This window comes from Heliangelus exortis, chromosome 3 (assembly GCF_036169615.1).
Source record: "Heliangelus exortis chromosome 3, bHelExo1.hap1, whole genome shotgun sequence".
NCBI classification, from domain to species: Eukaryota; Metazoa; Chordata; class Aves; order Apodiformes; family Trochilidae; genus Heliangelus; species Heliangelus exortis.
In genome coordinates, this window is record NC_092424.1 from 100578821 (window position 1) to 100599392 (window position 20572).

Sequence of the window (20572 nt, forward strand, 5' to 3'; positions counted from 1 at the left end):
TCATCACTTATTTTCCTACTTAATGAATTTTCATGTATCTTAGGGTTAAATATCAAACATAGCTGGGCATATTTGTTCATTTGATAATGCTTATGTTAGGATTCTCCTGCAGTGGTGTGCTATAAATAGCCCATTTTGCTACATAACTCAGGAGAAAGATAGAGAAGCCTTTGCCTGAAGTCAGGGATGTATCAGCAGGGTGCAGTTCTTTTGATAGAAATTGTATTTCACCAAGTACTGCAGCCTCATGCCTTAAAGTAGAGAAATAATAAATAATGAAATTCAAGCTAAAGTCGTGAGTTTGGAAGTATATCATAGCTGTGCATTAGTGGTCAGTTCAGGCACAAAGTCTTCCCTAGGTCTGATCTTGGAGAAAAAACTGTCATTCCTGTCAGCTGCCAGAAGTGATTTCAAGATGCTGGTTTCTGCAGTCCTTTCTTACAGACCTAGAAGTTTCACAGAGCAAGTTTGTCTGAAGTTGCATGGGGTGACATCTATAAGAATCGGATTCTACACTCTGGTACAGAACTCAACAGTAACAGAAAACTAAAAGGAACAAATAAAAAAGAAACCAGCCCTCTTTAAACTTGATTGCAAAGCTGCCTTCACATCCATACAACAAGGGCTGTGGAGTTGTGTGGCTATGCAGAGTGGCTAAGTGAGATTTTGACATTAGGAACCTGTCCTGAAAAAAAAATTGCACCATTAAATCTGTACTAAACATGATTAATGATGGTAATAAAATGTTGGGGGTGAAAATTTCTATAAATCAGCAAGTTGGATGACCATAAAAATCATGTATGAAAGGATGCTGACTGAAGTGAATTTGTATTTGTCAGGCTCTAATTTTTCGCTGGACCTTATGACTTAATTAGGACACTTGAGGAGTCAGTTGCAAGGAAAGTGTGCTCTGGTTTACTGAGCTCAGATTTCTTGCTCTGGCTCTGCTTCCAAGAACTTCAGCAGGTAAAATTAGCAAGCAAACAGCAGAGCTGGGAAATTATATTCTCTGGAGCTTTGCTGTCAACAGCTAAAACTTGAAGGAAGCATTTTTGTATATGGCTGAAATCAAGAGTGGGTTTAGTAGCATATGCAAAGAACAGGGGAGAATTTAACAGCTCAGGATGTCGTCTGAGGAGGAAGACCAGCCAGAGACCCCAACTGGCTCCCCTTGGTCTTGGGTAAGAGCTTATCCCCTAAAGTTGCATAAGTATCATTTAAAGCTCTAGAAAAATAACAAGCTGTGGTCTGTAAACCTATTCAGAACTCATTATCATCAACTGATTTTACTCTCCTGTTGAAGTTTGTGTGTCATAGGTGATTAGATTGCCTGCTTTAGTTCTACCTGTGGGAATTTGAAAAATGAATGGGGAAAACCTTCTTGTGCTTCTGTTGTGTATGTCAGATGCAATAAAAAAACCTGGCTGTTTCTGTACTGTTTTCTTTGCTGTCTCTCTGGCTAAGTGGGCACTGCTGAAAGATACTTTTTAGGTATAAGGGAGGAAAAAATATGTAAACAATTGTGTAAATGTTTTCTTTGCATGTCTGCATTGAAAAATGAGCTAGTGAGAACCCTATTACAAATACAGAAATTGCTTGCCTTGATTTTTTCAGAAAGAGAAGCTGCCTTAATAAAAGACAATCTGCAGCGGTGCTCCATTAATGGTGGAAATGGTCTTTCTGGAAATGTCAATGTTTAAAATGGTTTCTAAGTATTTGTAGTCAGGCACAAATGTTTCTGTAAGTATAGAACAGCTGTTTCCTGCAGGTATTCAAGGAGTTATCAGAGACAGTTTTTGAAGGTACAAGGCAATTTAGCAATTGATTTAGCTGTTGATAGGAACGTGGATTTTAAAGAAGTCTCATCTTCAGATGACCCTGCAGAGAGGATGAAAAGCAGTACCAGTTGTTCTCACTGCCAGGACACAGATTTCCTGGTGAGCTACAGCATTTGTGCATTGGTAAATGTCTGTTTTTCATGGGTAGGATGATAATTTATAGATGTTGTTTTCTTACTTAAGCATAAGTGGAAAATTTCAAGTGCCATTCATTCTTACAGACTGGGCAGGATGGAGGCTGGGTTTGGAGAGCTAGGAACCAAATGGTTAGCAGATGGTTGGAGTGCTAAGGCTTGTCTAAACTATATTCAATAAGAAGCAAATTCTGAGTATAAACAAAGAGAGCGGGGATTTAATTTTTTTTTCTCTTTTTTTTTTTTAAACTTCAAACATCAGTGATTTCTGGCTATCAGTTTTATGATATATGCCACACAACATTTTGACTACCACAGTTGTATGACATGTACTTTAGCTCAAGTTTCCTTCTGGAAATTTCCTTCAGATGTAGGTCTCTTAAACTGCCAAGAGAAACCATAGATCCCACTGCTCTGAACAATTTGTTCTGCAAAAAATGTGTAAGTTTATTACAAGTTAAATAAATGGTGTTATGCAGCATATAAAGCATGTTGGATTTCTGACAGAAATAGATGTGTTAAAGATCATTTGAAACAGTTGCTATTGGCCTCCAGGAGTTGCTGACTCTGGGCTTCTGATAAGGATGTCAGAAAAGAAGGACCATTTGTCTCCACAGATTTACTGAAGTCCTTCTGTATGTCAGTATATTGTAGAGCACAGAGAAAATTGTGGTCCTTGGAGAGGATGGCAGAATACTTATATTTTAGAATATTAAAAGCTCATAATAGAGAGCTCTTTGATGAAAATATTCCCTAGGTATGCAAATATAAACATATGATCCCTAGGCTTTGAAATGTAGCATGATTAAAAAAATTACATGCTTCCAGAAGCAAAAAATTGTTTTTGTAAGCATCTAGACCTCAAAACACTTCCTCTGATTTACCATGATGTCCCAAGGTCACATAAATATGATTTCATGCAGATATTTTCTTTCCCTAGGGATATGAATAAGATTGTACCCTTATGTCCGTTTCAGTGGAGAAATAAAGAAATAATAAAAAATAAATTATATACCACTGACAGGAGGTAATGTAAAACTGGGGATGGTGGTAATAGAATATAAACACAAGGAAGTGCTTTTAGATGTGAAACAGAAAGATTCTTAGGAAGACAGCTTCATGGTAACTGCATAAATTAAGCAGCAAGAAAAAAATTACCTTAAAAGCCTGCATAAGTAGTCCAATTTCTTTTCCACTTTTTCTCAGTCACTGGCAATGTGATGGTATGTGAAGTTACAGTAGAAACCTGTGACTAATACAAGTGTTTGGAAATGGGAAGGTTCAGGAGGGAGGACTCTGCAGGAGCAGCATGACCTGAAGGATTGCTTAGGTTATACTGTCCTTAGGTATTTGCCTTTCTAGAATTCCTGAGAAGTTAGGATAATTATAAATCCTCTGCAATTGCTATAGCACATTGCCACAACTTAATATGGATAATTAAAATGTGGACACCTCTAGCCCATTCTTGCATGAGTCTAGCCCATATCTAAATAGGAGAGAGGCTGCTGTATGCTACAGTGTTCTCTTGTGTTGGGGAGAGCTTATTTTACAGTTCTGGATAGCTTTGGGAAGCACAGACAAAAGCCTCCCCTGTCCAACCCTTTCCCCTTAATGCACTGCATTAGCAATATTCCCAGACTGCAGCCTGCAAAGGTGGGAGGGTGTGAAGGCTCAGGAGGGGAGAACTCCAGGATGTACAGGAAGAGGGGCAGCAGACAGTACATCCACCTCGGGAGAATGGTCTAACTGTGATGGAAGAGTCACCATGACAGTGCTGTGCCACCAGTGTTTTGACAAGGCTGTCTCTTCTCGAGCATATTCACCAAATGAGGTGGGCTGGGGGAGCTGGAGAGGGGAAGAAACAACTCCTATGCTCACCTGTGCCTCCCTGAAACTGTGCTCAACCCTGCTCCCAGTTCTGGGACACTGCTGTGTTGTGGGGTGTCCTTGTGCTTCCCTGTTTGCTCTGCTCTGCTGGAGCATCCCAGCAAAGTGATGGAGACACTATGGCTTGTGCCCACATAACACCAAAAAGTCAAACTAGGCCATAAATGGCATCAAAGGGGGGCTGCAGTCAGGATAGTTGTGTGCTGGGCACAGAAACCTGGTCTGAGATTTTGTGACCACAACAGGCACAGGCAGGGAGTGCAGTGGCAGCTGGGTTTGTGTCACTGCTATTGTTGGCATCCGGGCATGAGTGTGATGTGCAGGGATGAGACTGGTGGTGGGGACATCAAGGAAGGCCCTTTAATCCAGGGATTAGTTTGCTTGGATTCCAGATTTTTCATTGTTTTGCCAGTTTAGTCAGAGGTTATTTATTTTGTTTTTAGGAAAGTGCTTGGAATGCCCATGCTGCAGGTCAGGCAGCTGCCTTGCCAGTGAGGGATGGTGTGAGGCTGCCCTGGGGAGACACCTCAGGCTGCACTGCTGCTGCTCTGCTGGGAGAGCAATCAGCTGGACTGGAGAATTCCTTGGGTGGATGTGGAGATTCTCTTCCAAATAAATACTGCCCAAACTAGCCACTAATGGGTTATGTGTGGAGAACATTTATACTCCTCCAGCTTGGAGACAAAGAGCAATAGTACTCAACAGAATTCCTGGCCTGGTGTGTTTCCCAGTATCTCTGGGCATTGCTGCCCTCCTGCTGTGTCCCCAGCATTCCCAGCACCTGAGCCATGACAGGATTCTCTGATTTACACTTTATGGTGAATGTTGAGAACTGAAAACATATTTAGCAAAAAAAAAAAAACCACCCCACACTGAAGAAAACAGAATATTATTAAAACATCTCCAAGCACTCCACATGGTAGTATGTTTCTTTAGTTTGACCCCATAAAGACTTTTTTTTCCAGCTGATAAGTAATAAAATCCAGTGGGCTACATAGTTTAGCTAACAGGTGCTGTCAATGCTCCTCACATTTTATTAAAAAAATATCTAGAAGGGACACCCACCCTCATTATGACTGAATTTTAGAGCAGGACTGGGCTTGTCAAAACACAGAATATACAAGGAGGTCTGTGCAAATTCCTGAATCAAATTTCCCATATGACCCATGGCAAAATTCAGTCTTATTTTTCAGTGCTTCCACTCTGCTCTGTGATACTCAAGGCTCAAGGCCTTTATGTTTACAGCTTTGTCTACAAATTTCACCTGAACTACAAGGGCTGAGCATCTGTGAAAATCCCCCTTGAGCTGCTTGTATCGGGCACCCAAAGCACGTGGGCTCATGCAAAAACTGCAACCTTCATTTCCCACCTCCCCCCAACTTTTTAAAATTAATTTAGCCTAAAAGTTATGTTGTATTTTGATATTCTCTGGGAGGAGCCTTGTAGAAATGCAAAGCCTTGGTGCAATTAAGTTGCCAACTGCTGTCAGAGCTACAGCTGCAGGTGGTGCTGCCATGGGAGGGGGACTGGTTGGCTTCTCAAGGACAAGTTTCTGTCAGTCTCTGCCCAGTCCCAGGCCAAACCCCTGGGTCATTGACAAAATGATCACTCCTCCAGGGCTGCAGGCAGGCTTGGATTTACCAGTGAGGGGTAACAGTTTAATTAGCATCAGTTTCTTTGGAAAGCTAAAAACATTTATCTGCCTCTCACTGTGAGACTTTTACTGCAAGAAAACTGTTACCTTGCTTAAATCTGGAAGAGTGGGCCTGGGCCAGAGGCTGCTCTCACCCCACCAGTGCTGTGTTGGCTCAGTCTGGCTGGAGATCAGAGCCCATTAACCTGGTGACTCTGGTTACTTCCAGTCTCCTGCACTTTGCACCAAGGATGTCCCCAGCTACTCTGACAGCAGGAATGTACCCAGCTGTACCTGCAGATGGGAATGGTCTGGGCTTTGGGACTGCCCCATACTGTGGACCTTTTCCAGTGAAGGATCTCTCACACAGGCCCTGATTCCCCCTTGGCTTTCTGACCTGAAGCTGATCTGTACAATTTCAGGCACAAGGATTCAACTACTGCCCTATGCACAGGGCTCACGGTGAGCATTCTTCTGTTTTATTTTTCTGGACTTTTTGGCAGCTGCTTTTCAGAGGCAGGAGCTGCTTTTCAGAGGCAGGAGCTCCTTTCCCCTGCAGTGCTCTTCCCCTGCCATGGCTGCAGCTGCAGTCTGGGGAGCAGATGCTGCCTGACTGCAGCCCCTTGCTCTCATTTCAGAGAACTGTCACTTCAGCCACTGGAGGATGTATTTGTGCAAGGGTAAATAAGTCTCAGAGGTATTCACTGCAGATCTTTTTTTCAGCATCAAGTACATGTGCTGCCTTCCCACCTACTGAAAAATAAACCATAAATTGAACCTGGACCCGTCCCTGTCATTTACCCCCAACCTACCAAATCACCCCTCTGAGGAGCTGATCAGAGACCAAATCCTTTTGCATTTTATTTAGAGTAAATTGCTGGAGGTCAGCAATCTTTCTGTGTCTGGAGATCATGTCTCAGAGGGCCTGTGCTGTCTTAATATAGACTTGAAAGTTCATCTCAGTCCATGGGGATGAAAGGCTGGGAGGACAGTGAGTGGTAGCAAACAGCACCAAGGCTGTCAACTGCTTCATCTCTCAGTTCCTGTCGCCTACACTGCTTCTGCATGATAACCTTTCTTTTCATGATGAGTAATGCTTTAGTAACACTTATCCTATGCTTTTGTAAATGCAATTGGAGTGTTAACTTCTGTTTCCAACTATCTTACTCCTGTAGTGGTCTGTGACAGCTGAATCTTGCTTGGAGCAGGAGTTTGCACCATGTCAAGGCCACAGCCTAAGGACAAGTCAGCCCAGGGGTAATGTTCAGCAGCCCTGACTGAGTGCCTAAGCAAAACCTACACTGAGAACTGGGCTGTAAGTGTAAAACACTTGTAAGAGTGAAGCAAATAAGAAAAATACAGTCCAAAGAGAAAGAAAGCACAAACACATCTCTGAGAACCAGGGCTGCTTTAAAATCTGAGACTTTTAAATTAAAACAGTGATACATTATATCTTTCCTGCTACTCACTTTCAGAAGTCTGCATTTAGAAATTTATCAAGCTCTTACCAGTCATGATGAAGGTTAACAATTCTTTCCATTTAAAGTCCCCTGTCTCTGGGAGATAAGAAAAAGCTTACTGAAAAGCAGCAGAAGTCTGGAGCTTACACTGCAGGGTCCCAAAGAGCTTCTACTCCAAATGGACAAGTAGATAAGGGCTGGGCTGTCATCAACTGAGTGCTTCCCAACACCTTTACCCAGGGAGCCATGAGGCCGTGGTGCCATAATGGGGTGCACATGAAAAGAGACCATTGTGTTGCTACCCCAGAACATGCATCCTCTGGTTTTAATGGAGCCAGGGAAATAGAAGCCAGGGAAATTGTCAGAGAAGAGCATTCATGGCAAAATGGTTCAGGAAATGAAGAACAGGTTTCTACTTTGCTCAAAATTATATGAACAGGAAGGGGGAGGATGTTAAAGAAAAGGGAGAAAATGGTCTTGTGGATCTAGAGCTAGAAATAATTAAGAAATTGCAAATGAAGCTGCATATATCAAGGTCTAGAGATGGGTGTGGAACTGAATTTAGGAGCAGAAAGCAAATCTGTGTTTGCCAATGTAGTAAAGGAGCAGTGAGAAAGGCACATTTTGCAGCCTTGCATGTACCCATCCTGACAGGACACACTGCCTTTCAGCTTAAGATCCTCTGCTCCCAGGTTAAATGCACTGTGTATAAGAAACAAGGCACATCCCACCTGGGATTGCAGTTCATGAAGAGAGGAGGCAAAGTGGTCCTGAGACCAAACTCAGAAGTAATTTTTTCTCTTTTCATACCAGTAGCCAGTTTCACAGGAAAATCAGCCACCATTTTTTTCTGAGAGATGTCCAGTACAATGTCATAAATATGAATGCAGAAGGACAAAGAAGTTCCTGAAACCATTTCTCATTTAACCTGTGGTCTCTATTATTCCAGCTGAAGCTGGTACCTTTTATTGCATCTTCATTGCCAACCCTAAGCTCTCTGTACACCTGCACCACTGCCTGTTGCTGCTGTATTGGGGCAGTTTCCCTGCAAATCTGACTCCAAAGGAGAGTTTTCATCTTTGCAGAGCCTTCTGCATTGTGTCCTATAGGGATGATCTTTTTGTGAGCAGAAATTCTGTGTGCATGTGCATCAGTTTTGTTTAGGTTTTAGCAACTGAAGTAAAAATATCCACTTTCAGTAAGTACGCTGTGGAGATGAGGTTTCAGTGTCTTGGAAAATTGTGCAGCAGTACCATGGCACTCTGAGTCTGGAGTCAAAAGCTTGTTTATCCCTCAGTAGTACTTCTTAGAAGTTACAGCTCTTTAAATCTTCAACAAGTGTCAAGCTGTGATTTTTTATAACTTTACAGTCTCCAAGGAAGTTCACAATCAAAACCACAGACCACAGCACATCAGAGCAATAATTTACTTGAACACATTGGGTGCTATATTAGAAGCACTGTTACCAGGCAATGGAGATGAGCCTATTCACAACAAATTCTCCATCCTTCCTTTTGAAAGGCCAAGAAGAAAATACTTGATGGAGGGTATTCTGTATTCTATTCTCTTGCCCTCCCTTTTTTTTTTTTTTTTTTTTTTTTCCCTCCTGTCATTTGAGTTTTGCAAAAGCCTTGGTCTGATCTTGCAGTAATGCTGGTTTTGTGGCATCCCTGCTGAAATGCACTGCTTCAGTGGATCAGCAAACTCTGTTGTCCAACAGAGACAGGGAATGCAGAGAAAGAAGGGAGTGGCTGCTGCCAAGCAAGAGATGGCAGGAAGCAGCCCCCTTTCATGAGACCAAAGCAAACAAGAAAATATGCAAAAAACACCACCAAGAATGTAGAGGGTGGTCTAAAATACATTTTTTCTGGATGCAGTCTGCCTCAGAAGTCAGTCATATCAATCATCTAAGCATGATCCCTTCATAAAAGTAAGAATTAGCAGGATTAATGTAGAAACAGGGCAGTACACAGGATATCACGACTTTAATTCTTCTTTATGTCTCCAGTTACCAAGTCCTGAAAGCTGGAACCTTTGAGCTAAGTGGTAGATATTTGACCCATGGATCAGATGAAAAGTTTTGACATTTTATTTTTTTAATAATATAGAGTAATATATCTGCATATCAAAAGGACAAAAAAATATGTTCTTTTTCATTTTAACCCAATCCTATAGTCGTTGTTTCAGTTAATTGATTTATTAATGTTTCTGTCTTTCAGGGCAAAATAGCCATATTGCAAAACTCTGTAATACAGAAAAATGTTGTGAGAATAGCTGTTCCATAAAGATAATCTGCTAGAATTCTTTGGGCTACAAAATATCCTAAAATGAAAAGAATATTTTAAAATCAATTTTCCTAAACAAGTTGCATACTCCAGCTCCTCTCCTTTTTGCTTTTGCAGAAGTTATATTGGTGCCAAAAGGCCTCTGAAGTGTAGGATTTCTAAACCAAAAGTGACCTCCAGTGGTCACACACATTATTTATAGTTGAGGCCTAGTACTGCTCTGCTTGTGAGAACTGAGGCAATCTGATCATTAACAGCCTGCAGCAAGCACAGTCAATTAAGTTGGAGGTAACGTCTTAAAAAAACAGAGAACAGTTAATCTGGGTATATCCTTACATCCAGATATTTTGTATCCCTGCAGACCATGTGAAGGTTTTTCATTTACTGACCTGTATGTCTCTGTTTTACATCTCAGGGGTGTTTTTTTCTGCATTTTACTGGGGTGTGATGCACCATTCTCATTGCTTACCTTTTGCACGTAGTACAGCTTTGGTGTTAACATCCTACATATGGCAAGCTGCTACAGGACAGAGCAGACCTCTTAAAAAGCAAATAATTTATCATCAGGCATCTCAAGGTTAATTTTTACTTACACAGCAATTGGGATTTCTGCATAGCTTTGCTAATAAAATAATTAGTTTTCCCTTAAACTATGGAAATTAAGATTGATTGTCCTATCTTTTCTGAAGGATTTTAGGACATAATGGACTTGTTATTTCTGGAATGCTTGAAGGCAGAGAAACATGAGGCAGAGGTATAGGTCAGGGCTTTGTGGGATCTCCATTCAAGTAAATGAAGAGAAATTTCTAGAGTTCAGGGATCAACCTCCATCATAAATGTTCAAGCACCTCCAGTCTAGCTGCTTTTGTTTAGAGGTTTTTATGGGTTAATGACAGCTGCAGGAGGGCTTTCCTGCAGAAGGACACTGAGGAAACTCAATGGAAATATACTCATTAATATAACTGCAAGAAATATTTGTATGAATACCCTCAAAAAAACAACAGTTTCCTTAATTTGTGTTGGCCTAATTTAAACAAAAACAGATTCAATTTGAAGGAGAGTTTTCCCATAGGTATTTAAACGTCCTTCATCTTTATATCCTTAGTTAAATTGGATTCACTGGATGAGTCCTGGCCTTTTTGGAAGGTTAGTGAAAATGCAGCAATTGAGCTAGTTTTAAGCAATACAGATATGACCTTTGGTAAAAATATTTGGGTACGCTCATAAATCCTTTTCCCTGGAAATGTTATGTTGTGTGTGCAATAGCAGCCAAAATGAACTCTTGGCCTAATCAGTGGAGCATTGGCCTGAGACAGGATGACAAAGCTGTTTTCCCTTGTGCTGCTGGATGAGTGTCAATAACCCACAGCAACTTCTGCAGTGGCTACATCTATTAAAAGAGGATTATGCTAATAACATATTTTGTAATTTGAGACTGTGCTGTATATAAAAGAGGGTTAATGAATTTAATGAACAGATTATAAGCACAATAATGTTTTTCCAACCCTCTATGTTAAAAGCATCATGAAAGGAGGGGAATTGAAATTATGGGAGAAGGAAGTGTGCTTTATTTTTTATGTCATCTTTCCCTTCTGCTCCCTTCCACCAGCTATATTAGACGTGTAAAGTAGGAGCCCATGAAGATGGCCACAAGCTATTTATGCAGCAACACATTTGGATATAAGCTATGCCATAAAGCTTATGTTTTGCTCAAAATTAATATACTTTCTCTGTCTTGTTTCCTTCTAAGGTAGTAGGCTGTGGGTAGTCAGGCCCTAATGGTATAGCTGAAAACAAGTAGTTTCCTGTAATTCTTGCGTAGGTGATTAGTACACTGATTTTTATATTCTTTCACTTCATGTTCCTGCTGGAAAAATCTCCATAGATCCGGAAATGGTACAGAAAAGAAAGCTCCATTAGGACCTGTGAAACAAAGAAGACAAGGGGGAATGGCATTTTTTCTTAGCATAACTCTGTGACAGACAAGAATACTTTATTAATAGACAAACATACAATACCATCACATAATGACTGCAAGCCCAAAGCACATGTCTAGTTTCCTGCAGGCCATACATACCTAAGGACTGACAGGTCAGTGCAGTAGGACAAGCAATGGTTAAATTTCCCAATTCAGATTTCTCAGTGGTCCTGGGCAGCTGAGTAGGAGAGGGAGGTTTCTGTGATGGTTGAAGCATTATGGAAATGTTCTGGACTGTTAACCCAGTGCTTACTACAGATAATTAGATTTTGTATGGGCTGGGCACTTTTTCTGTACCCTGTAAGTAGGAAAGGACTATGAGTGGGACAGCCTGTGGTGATGGAACCTGGCCTGGAAGAAAGGCTGGGCTAAGACAGGGATCTAATGGCAAGAGTGAGGTGGATGGGGTGAGAGATGGCAGATCCAGAGGGATGGGGCACTGGCTGGTAGGGAAAAGGTTTCCCTTCCACTGAGCACCCATATGAGGTGTATGAAAGAACTGGGTTGCATCCAGTCCAGTAATCCATTCTCTTAGGTTTTGATAGGAGATGGAGGGAGCCTTCAGTCTCCTCTGAGGAGGGCTGCCAAAGGCCAGAGGCATTATCCCTGAGCCTTTCCTCACACAGCATCTGGGGAGGGAGCCTCAATCCCAGCTGCTCCAGGGATTCCCAGAGCTTCTCTGGGGCTTCCACATCTGCTTTTGCATGGACTCATTTCCTCTCCACCCACGTTAGAGGGACGAAAATAGGATTCTAAAGACTTTTTCCCAGATTTTAATTCAGTAGGAAGAGAGGGTTCATTTGAACCCACAGAAGGATTCATTTTTGCAAAGACAAAAATCCCGTTGAAGAAAATCAGCCCTGGAAATCTTTTCTACCTCTCCACTGCCTCCAGAGGGAACTCTAATCTCGTTTAGGCTTTGGCCAAAGTTAGGGAAGATGCTACTCCTTGGGGATCTGTAGGACATTTCCACATGGGAGAGGCAGTTCTTCACTTCATCTGGCTTGTGCCAGGCCATACCTATTGAAAACCGGTGGCTTTATTGACTTGGTAGCATCAGTGATTTATTTTCTGCTTTGTAAAACGGCTTTACATATCTCAAGACAAGCATCCCTGAAACCAGGACACCAGGAATGCTGGAGCAGCACACCCCTTGACCACTCCCTGGCCTCGGGGCAGCCAGGCAGCACGTTCCTCAGTGGGCCATACACATTAAGCAAACTTTTAAGCTCATCCTGCACTGCCTGCATTAATGATGTCTTACTCTTTATTATATTAATAAAGCTGGTGACAAGCCAGTGAATGACTGATCAGACTTTAGAATGTTAGCATTAGGAAGTCCTTCACTTGCTTAAACTAGGGAGGATTGCATAGAAGAGAGGCACAGCCTTTCCATTTTGTCCCTGTACAGCATGTGGCAAAGTGGGTCACAACGGAAGATTCTAAGCACTGCTAAATTCAAGAAAACAGCAGTATAATATGTCTTAGTGCACTTTTTTGTGGTTTGCAAAACCTGAGGTAATTTAATGTTGACAAAAAAGGATCTCTTCTGACTGCAGTACTGATTTTCAGAATGTATTCACATTTGTTGTCATTTTTCCACTGCCCACAAGAGCTTTGCTGAAGAAAAGTTGACTTTGTTCCATGGAGCTGCGACCCCTGATGGAAGCAGCATGCTTTGGGCAAGTACAAAGCCAGATCTATCCTGTGGGGTAAAAGGGTGAAAAATGTAGAGAGAAAAGAATAGGGGGCAGTTACAGAAATGGTCTTCTTGCCACAGACCACATGTGCACTTACAGGAAAGTGGCTATATTTGGGTGCTCTGTGTTGTGCCATCTTAAGGCAGATGAAACAGATTGTGTACTAGCAATGCTCCACTCCTGTTGCTTAGGAAGGGAATCCAGGTTCTTGGTTACAGCTGTCTAAGGTAAGAGAGACATCCCCAGGATCTGATCCCACTTAAGAAAGGTGGTCTTGAAGTCAGGGGGATTGTTCTCTGCTCTTGAAGTCAGATAGGTGCATCTGGGCTGAATATAGGAGAGTTTCTCACTATCACTAACATTAACACTAATCAACCAACCCAGAGGCAGGAGTTTTTTTCCTGCTCAATGGATGCCACATAATGTGTACTGTCACACTGGTGACAAAGGCTCTGAAAGGGTAGTCCTGTGTTGCCACCTTAAAAACAAGAAAAAGCTGGACCTATGTGCTTGCTCTCTGCAGGAATCGCTTCACATAGAAATAATTACACTGTGGGCATTGCATAATGAAAACAAGTAAATATGCTGAAGCCTGCTACTGTGAGCAGATTATCTCTTGCTGTCACTGCTTGCTCCTTGCTGATGTTCTAATCTGTGAGGTCAATTTCAAAATGGATCCTGACAATCTGGAGTATCAGGAGGTGTTAATTTTTCACAGAGCCCTTAGTGATCCTTCATCTATTTGAATGCTGGAGTACCTTTAAAATCCAACATACTCTCTATGAGTTATTTACAAAATGGAGTTTTAAATTCCTTGCTTTCACTTCTAGGAAAAAGCAGCCTTGTGTAGGTAACAAAAAATACCAATCATGATCCTCCACTGACAGGGGTGGATCTCTGATGGTCTTGGCCATGACACTGGATGCTGGAGGAGGTTTGTGGCACAGGTCTTGAGACCTATCACTCAATTCACCTCAGTTAAGGCCAATGAATTATTAACATGTTCTAAAATATTTCTAAAGACTTTTAAAGCTTTTTATATTAACAAATCCCAAACTTAATCTGCAGGAATAATACCCTCCTGCTGCCTTGCATTCTGTGACACTTCTCCCCAAGAATTTGAGTTAAAAACCACCTCCTGTTCTGCACATTTCTTATTCTTCTTAGTCAGCAAAGTCACAGTTTATTTTGATTGGTTTTTATGATCTCCTCCTTCTTCCTAGAAATAGTCCTGAACAGCATGTAGCCTTAGTGAGAAAAACAAATCATGTACAACGAAAGGCACACTTAGCTTTCCCCTCCTCCTTATTTTCTGATTTCCTGGATCAAATCCAGCAGGGAACTGCTCCCAGAGTCTATTTATGAACTTGTGTTTACTTCTATGTATACGTAGTCTATATTACATATGAACCCTATGTACTGACCCAAGGAACTCAGAGCCTTTGTCAATACTGAGAAATTCAGTTTCATAACAGTAGTCTGACGTTTATATTGTTTTCTCTATTTTACGTTTAAAAAAAAACAGAGGCTGGATTGTGCAGCAGAGCACAGAGAGCCTCAGATAGTGCCAGCCCCAATGGAAGTTTCCAAACTTCCTGAGCCACCCGTGGTTTGTAGGAATGTTTTTCCTCTCCTGTTGTTGCCACTTCAGAAATCTGACCTTGGGACAGAAGCTTGTCCTCTCCTTGGTAGAGACATATTCATGTTCCATGAAGTGACCTGAACTTAGTTCCTACATTTATGCCACACTACAGAGGCAGTTACCATAGCCAAATGGATAAAGTGTTCAGTTCTCAACGTGAAAAGCTCATACAGCTTTTCAGGGTACAGCACTGAGTTTTGTGCCTGTCATCTTCCTAACCCCATCACCACTCCTGAAACTGATGCCCAGATTTACATAGAAAAAAAATGGGATCTGGAAACTGCTTCTGTCTGAAAGCTCCCCACAAGCTTCTGTAAGGTATTTGTATGTGACCTATGACAAAACTGACTAGCAAGTGAAAACACAAAAGCTCTGCCCAGTGCTACTGAAAGAACAGGCAGCAGCACAGCAGTAATAGCAGTTTTTACTACTGTGTATTTCTGGGTGCTGCAGAGCCTGAGGATCCAGCATTTGTCACAAACCCAGTTTCTCAAGCCTGTAAACAAAACTGCTCCCTGCTAAGCTCTGCTGCCATACCTGTTTGACCAGAATATGTCTGTACTAAGCCAAAAGCTTCTTAATAACTCCTGCCTTTTTTTCTACCTAAGCATCCTCTGTGTACATGACTAAGCATGTATCTGGAGTCTCAGAATGTATATCGATGGGGCAGGCATCAGCTTGGTCTGTTCTCTATTATGAAAACCCAGAATTTTTCAAATTCTTCATGGGTGCAGAAGACATATTCTGCCAGATCTAACTCTGAACCCCTCTGCCTTGTACTTAACAGCAAGGGTCCAAATGACCCAAAGGTTTTCACAAGGCTAGGCCAAACATGTGAGGGCATGTGTGGTCGAGATACCATGGTCCTGTAGCTCCACTACCCAGCAGCTTTCTGTTCCTAATTGTGAAGAGGAGCAGTTTTTATAACCCTCCTCTTGTAAAAGGTATGTAATGCCTTCCTGGGCAGTAGAATTCAGAGCTGCAGCTGGCAGCCACCATTTCCAGGACTGCTGGAGAGGCTGCTCTGTAAAGGAGAGGGCTGGGAGGCCTCCGGGTCTGGAAAGGTGGATGCCATGAGGAAGGGAAGGTGTGATGATCGGGTGATGTGGAAACATCACCTCATGGAACTCCTTTTGGTAGCCTGAGGTAGTTCCTAAGAGGAACATTCTCTGGTGTGGTGTTAACTGCAGTCATTAAAATAGCCACCAAAAGCCAGCAGCAAGGTGTGGCAGCGGGGCCACCACAGCAGCCAATGGAGGCAGCTGCCAAACATGCTCCTCAAGATGAATGGTTTGGTTGAGATGAGGAAAAGGCCTTTATCAGCCATCAGTAGGTGTGTCATATGATTTCAGATAAACAGCTGATAATTCCTGTTGGGAGTGACTAATGTGGGGTTAAGAAATGGGAAGAGCTTTGCATAAAGAATTCAGACCTGCATAAGGCACCAGGCTGGATGGTGAATTAAAAGACTGGCGCTGAAGTCTCGTGCCTTAACCCAGCACTGGGAGGTACTCAACAAGGTGTCTGGCTAAATAATTTAACTGCCATGTAGCATTACACCTCAGGTCCTTATTTTTATCTTTACTCAAACTCACTTCTGGATATGATTAGCAAACCATTATGCCTGGGCTCTGCTGCAGATTGAAGCAGTCCAACTGTTCCTCATCCCACTGATGTTCATTTAAGAAGATTGGAGCTTCAGGACAGAAATAACGTGAATAGTGTCTCTTTTTTTAATTTTTTTTTTTTTAATAAGTGGCTGTATTATTACAAAACATTCAGCACATGTCTGAATTTTTAAATAAGATAGGGACCTGAGGCAGTGCAAAATGCAGCTATCCACATTTTCAGCCATGATGGGGGAAGGACAACATTGTGCTGGCACTGCAGGAGCTGTTCTGGCTTCCACACTGTCCCTGGAGCAATGCAGGCTGTGAGGGCTGCAGAAGCAGGGAGGCTCCAGTCTCCTTGGGGTCTTCCCAACCTATACCTCTGCCTCTCTCTCTGTGATGCCTTGGGACCCTAGAGCTACCAAAATACTTGAGAATAATTGCTCCTTTGACTTGAAAACAATGATGCAGGCCATGTTTGAGTGAGGTGAGAAAGCAGATCTGGTTACTCCTTTTCTTTGTGCAATAAAGCTTGATTATGGTTTTCATGTTGCAAAGCATTTAACTGTGCCACGCAGACCTCTATGTACTGTAGTCCCCTATGTGGTCTCCTACATACCAGCAGCTGTATTTTCCTAACTTTCTTGTAGAAAGTAAATGTAGACAGGAGTTCTCTAGCTTGGTGAGTTAAGGTATCAGGCCATTTGACCAGGTACTCCCTACTGTAGTTTCTGACAGAGCTCTTTGCAGTTGCATTTGTTTGGGATTATTTACTGGTGCCCCAAGCTTCACCTCTTCACCTCCAGGAGGCTGTCAGTCAAACCTGACTATTTCAGATACTAGGAAATTTTTTTTCTTTCTTTAGGTCATTTAGAAAGGTAATTTGGTCATTTGCTGAATGTAGGCTTGTCGTCTTATCTTAAAAGAAGGCAGCCCTCCTTCCTCTTTGTTTCTTAAAAATACTCTGTAGTGGAGACAGCATCCCCTCATCAGAGGTAGTGGTTTGGATCTCTGGAAAAACAGCTCAGCTGCTCTTCACTTGGCAACCAAACTGCAGGGACAATGTAAGTCACCTCTGGGCATCAGAAGTTGGACTGTAAAGTCAGATGCTCCTCAAGGGAAGAAATAGGATGCTTCTCTCTGGTATTAGCAGTAACAAAGCACGGGTACAATGTGTACTTAATTACAGTGAGAGGCATGTAGGAACCAGATTTAAATTACCTGAGTATTTCACAAATGAGGAACTTTGTTTACAACATCTGTTGCATCAGTGTGATGACTTAAACACCAGTCAGGTGATGTTGTGAGACTGAATCAGAAGTTTGAGACAGCAGAGCCTCTTAGGTCACCAGCCTGTCCCTGGGCTGCTCTGCCATGCTTCCCTACAGCTCATTTCTGCACTATTTTCTTAATCTGATGTAAAACCTTTCATGTAACAGGGTTTTTGCCAGCAGTTTCTGAATTTTTTCCACTGTGAGATTTCATTCCTAGGATAGAGCTCCTAAAAATGCAGCCTCATCCTGCCATATCACTTTGTAACAGAATAATAGAATAAAGGCTGGAAGAAACTCAGAGATTGTGTGGTCCATTTCCATGCCTAAAGGCAAATACAACCATAATTAAACTATTTCTGACAAATGCATGTCCATCATTCTCTGAAAGATCTCAGCCTTTTCTGATAAACCACGCCAGAGCTTGCCTACTCCTGGTATTTATAAAGTTTTGCTAATGCCTGAATGTTTTCTGTTGCATGTCATGCTCACTGAATCTCCATATCTCTCCTAAGGAGGCACGGATTACAGTTACCATCTTTTCATTTTTCTTTGCAATATTTTTATATAAGATACATTTTATAAGCTTATCTCCTTTCCTGCAGATATCATGACATACTATCTGTTATCTCTGACTCTTCTCTTGTTTTACTGCATCTTCTATCCGCTGTAAGGAAACTTGTAATTCATAAATGCTTCATATTTAGCTGGCAAAAGCACAGCTTTGCTTCATTTTGCCACATTGGGCAGAATAGACTCATAAAGTCTCTCTTTAGGGGTCAAAAGGAAAAGCGTGCTTTGCACCACAAGTTACAGTTTTCTTATGACTAAATTTACCCTGACAGTTTAGGAAGCTATTATTCTTTTTAGACATCAGGAGAACTGAGCAACAAGGCTTGATATACATTCACACTCCTGGAAGGAAAAAAGTTCAGGAAGTTCCAGAGCAGATCTGGATCTCTGAGCTGGTGGTAGCAATGATAGTGCCCATCCTCTGGCCTCAATCCTACATGATGTAGTCATCTTCATGCTCCTTCAACCCCCCAAACCAGTTGACTATTGAGATGCTTGTTGGAAATACTCCATCCTCATTCCCAAACTGGGAGCTACTAGCTGGCCAGGGCTGCAGCTGTGCCAAGCACTGTTGTTCCAGCATCAGGGCACAGACCAGAGTGTCCTGGTGCCTGTGTCCTGACTCTGTTTAATTTTCTTGTACAGGAATAGCCACTGTGTCCTATTTCACTAGCTTAAGTGCAAGGTCATCATTTCCCTCTGCTAGCTTAGATCTCTAAGGTCAGCAGAGTGACTATGGAGGCTTGCACAGCTGAAGATCTGATGCATTGTGTCTGCTTCCAAACAATTTTTCTCCTGTCAGTTTGCGTTTCCAAGCCTACTAAATAGAAAAAAGTAGACAGCTCTAAACAATGTCACTCTAAACAATGGACAAAACATCATTCAATAAATACTATATTTTTCCATTAACTACAGAACTGAATGGAAGCTCCTTAGGGTTGTTTTTCAAATGGGAGGAGGGGCAAAGATTAGACAACTTGGAAGATCAAATACATAGCTGCAACATTAAATGTACTTTTAAATGGCTGGCAGGGATCCCAGAGAGTTGCGTGGTTGTTAACACCAGCACACAAAGAATGTTTTACAGCACTGTATCTGATTACTGTTTTTCAGAGGAACTGAATGCACAGGCAGCAGCACTATTGTACAATAACCAACTCTGTTGCAACACACTGTTGACTTCTCTGCTAATGAAATGTACTGTTTTCCTGGGGAGTTCCTATTATTGTGTTTCTGAGGTTTATATATTTAGTCATGCAAGTCTGATTCTTTTAAGATGGAACAAAAGTGAGGTAAAGAAAGAAAGCAAAGGAAAGATTGAGAGAGAGAGAAAGAGAGGAAGGAGGAAAGGAAGGAAGGAAGGAAGGAAGGAGGGAAGGAAGGAAGGAAGGAAGGAAGGAAGGAAGGAAGGAAGGAAGGAAGGCCGGCCTTGGATCATCATGTCTCAGACTGCAAAGGCTGGGGAAAGAGGAAGGTGGTATGAATTAACACAGAAAACCCTTGACCAACTCTGCCAACATGTCCCTGGTGTTTGGAGTAAGAAGGGGGCACCTCAGTGCACTCCATGCCTTCACAGCCACTCCTTCCAGCCCATCTTCAAAGCAGCTCTTCTGGACCCAGCAGTGTGCACAAGTGACAGATTGGTACCCAAACTGGTTCTTGCTTGCACAGCTGATACCCTTTGGGAAATTTGAAGGTTACAGCCCAGCTGTGGGGTCGGCATTTTCCAGGGAATTATCCTAGTTTGTTCCCCAAACGCTGCAAACAGCCAGCACATGGGTTTCCAGGCTGGCACTTCTCCCTGGGAGGTGGAAGTGCTCCTAGAATTTAAAAAGTGTCAAATACTGAAGACATACACAGAAGCCCACATCTCAGACTGTGGAAAATGGGAGGAAATGGTGATATTTCATATTCTAAAATGTCAGTGTTATCACTGAGCAGTCAACTGCTATGATATCTTAAAGCCACCATATTGGTCAACAAATCAGCAAGATACCTGTTAAATATAAAAAAACACATTAATTATATTAGCTCCAGCATTTGCATGCAACACACAACTGTAAGTTAATAATTTAGTTGCAAGATCATTTCTATTAATTTGATTATTGGTGCAGTAATGCCACTATTTTTGTTTTGCTTCTGAGAGTATGTAGGATAGTTTTGTTGTTAAACCAATGGGCCATATGGAAAGAGTTCTGTTTCTAATTCTGATGTTGACTTCCTTTGTAACACTGAGTAAGTAATTAAATCAGGGTGTATTTCAGATTCTCTATTTGGAAAATGGAATTATTAATACCTCCTGACCCACAGGGAGAAGCTTGGTAAGTTGTGTTCGAATAGGGTGGTGCAATCTCTAATGTAAGGTATTACCATGAACAGAGAAGGGCTACATGCCAGACCTCTATTGTCTTCTCCTGATGCTGCTACCCCAAAATTACTTGTCACGTTATCCACTTGAAATAACAGAATGAGTGAGTGAATGTAATGAACATTAGTGGAACTTCTGTGTATTGCACCTACCAGAACCAGGTGAATTTACTTCTGTAATACTTGTTTTTTCT

The 20572-nt window shown here is 41.9% G+C and overlaps 1 protein-coding gene across 3 annotated transcripts in view; it reads left to right on the forward strand.

Moving 5' to 3' along the window:
• The first annotated feature begins 1030 nt into the window (after positions 1-1030).
• LPIN1 (lipin 1) overlaps positions 1031-20572 on the forward strand; it is a 75729-nt gene continuing 56187 nt past the window's right edge. Inside the window, exon 1 of one of the 3 annotated variants that reach the window (XM_071741929.1) lies at positions 1031-1181. In XM_071741929.1, coding sequence (XP_071598030.1) covers positions 1125-1181 — 57 coding nt within the window. In that variant the 5' untranslated portion in view covers positions 1031-1124. The remainder of the gene's footprint in view (positions 1182-20572) is intronic. The other 2 variants (XM_071741928.1, XM_071741930.1) reach the window with 2 other exon arrangements.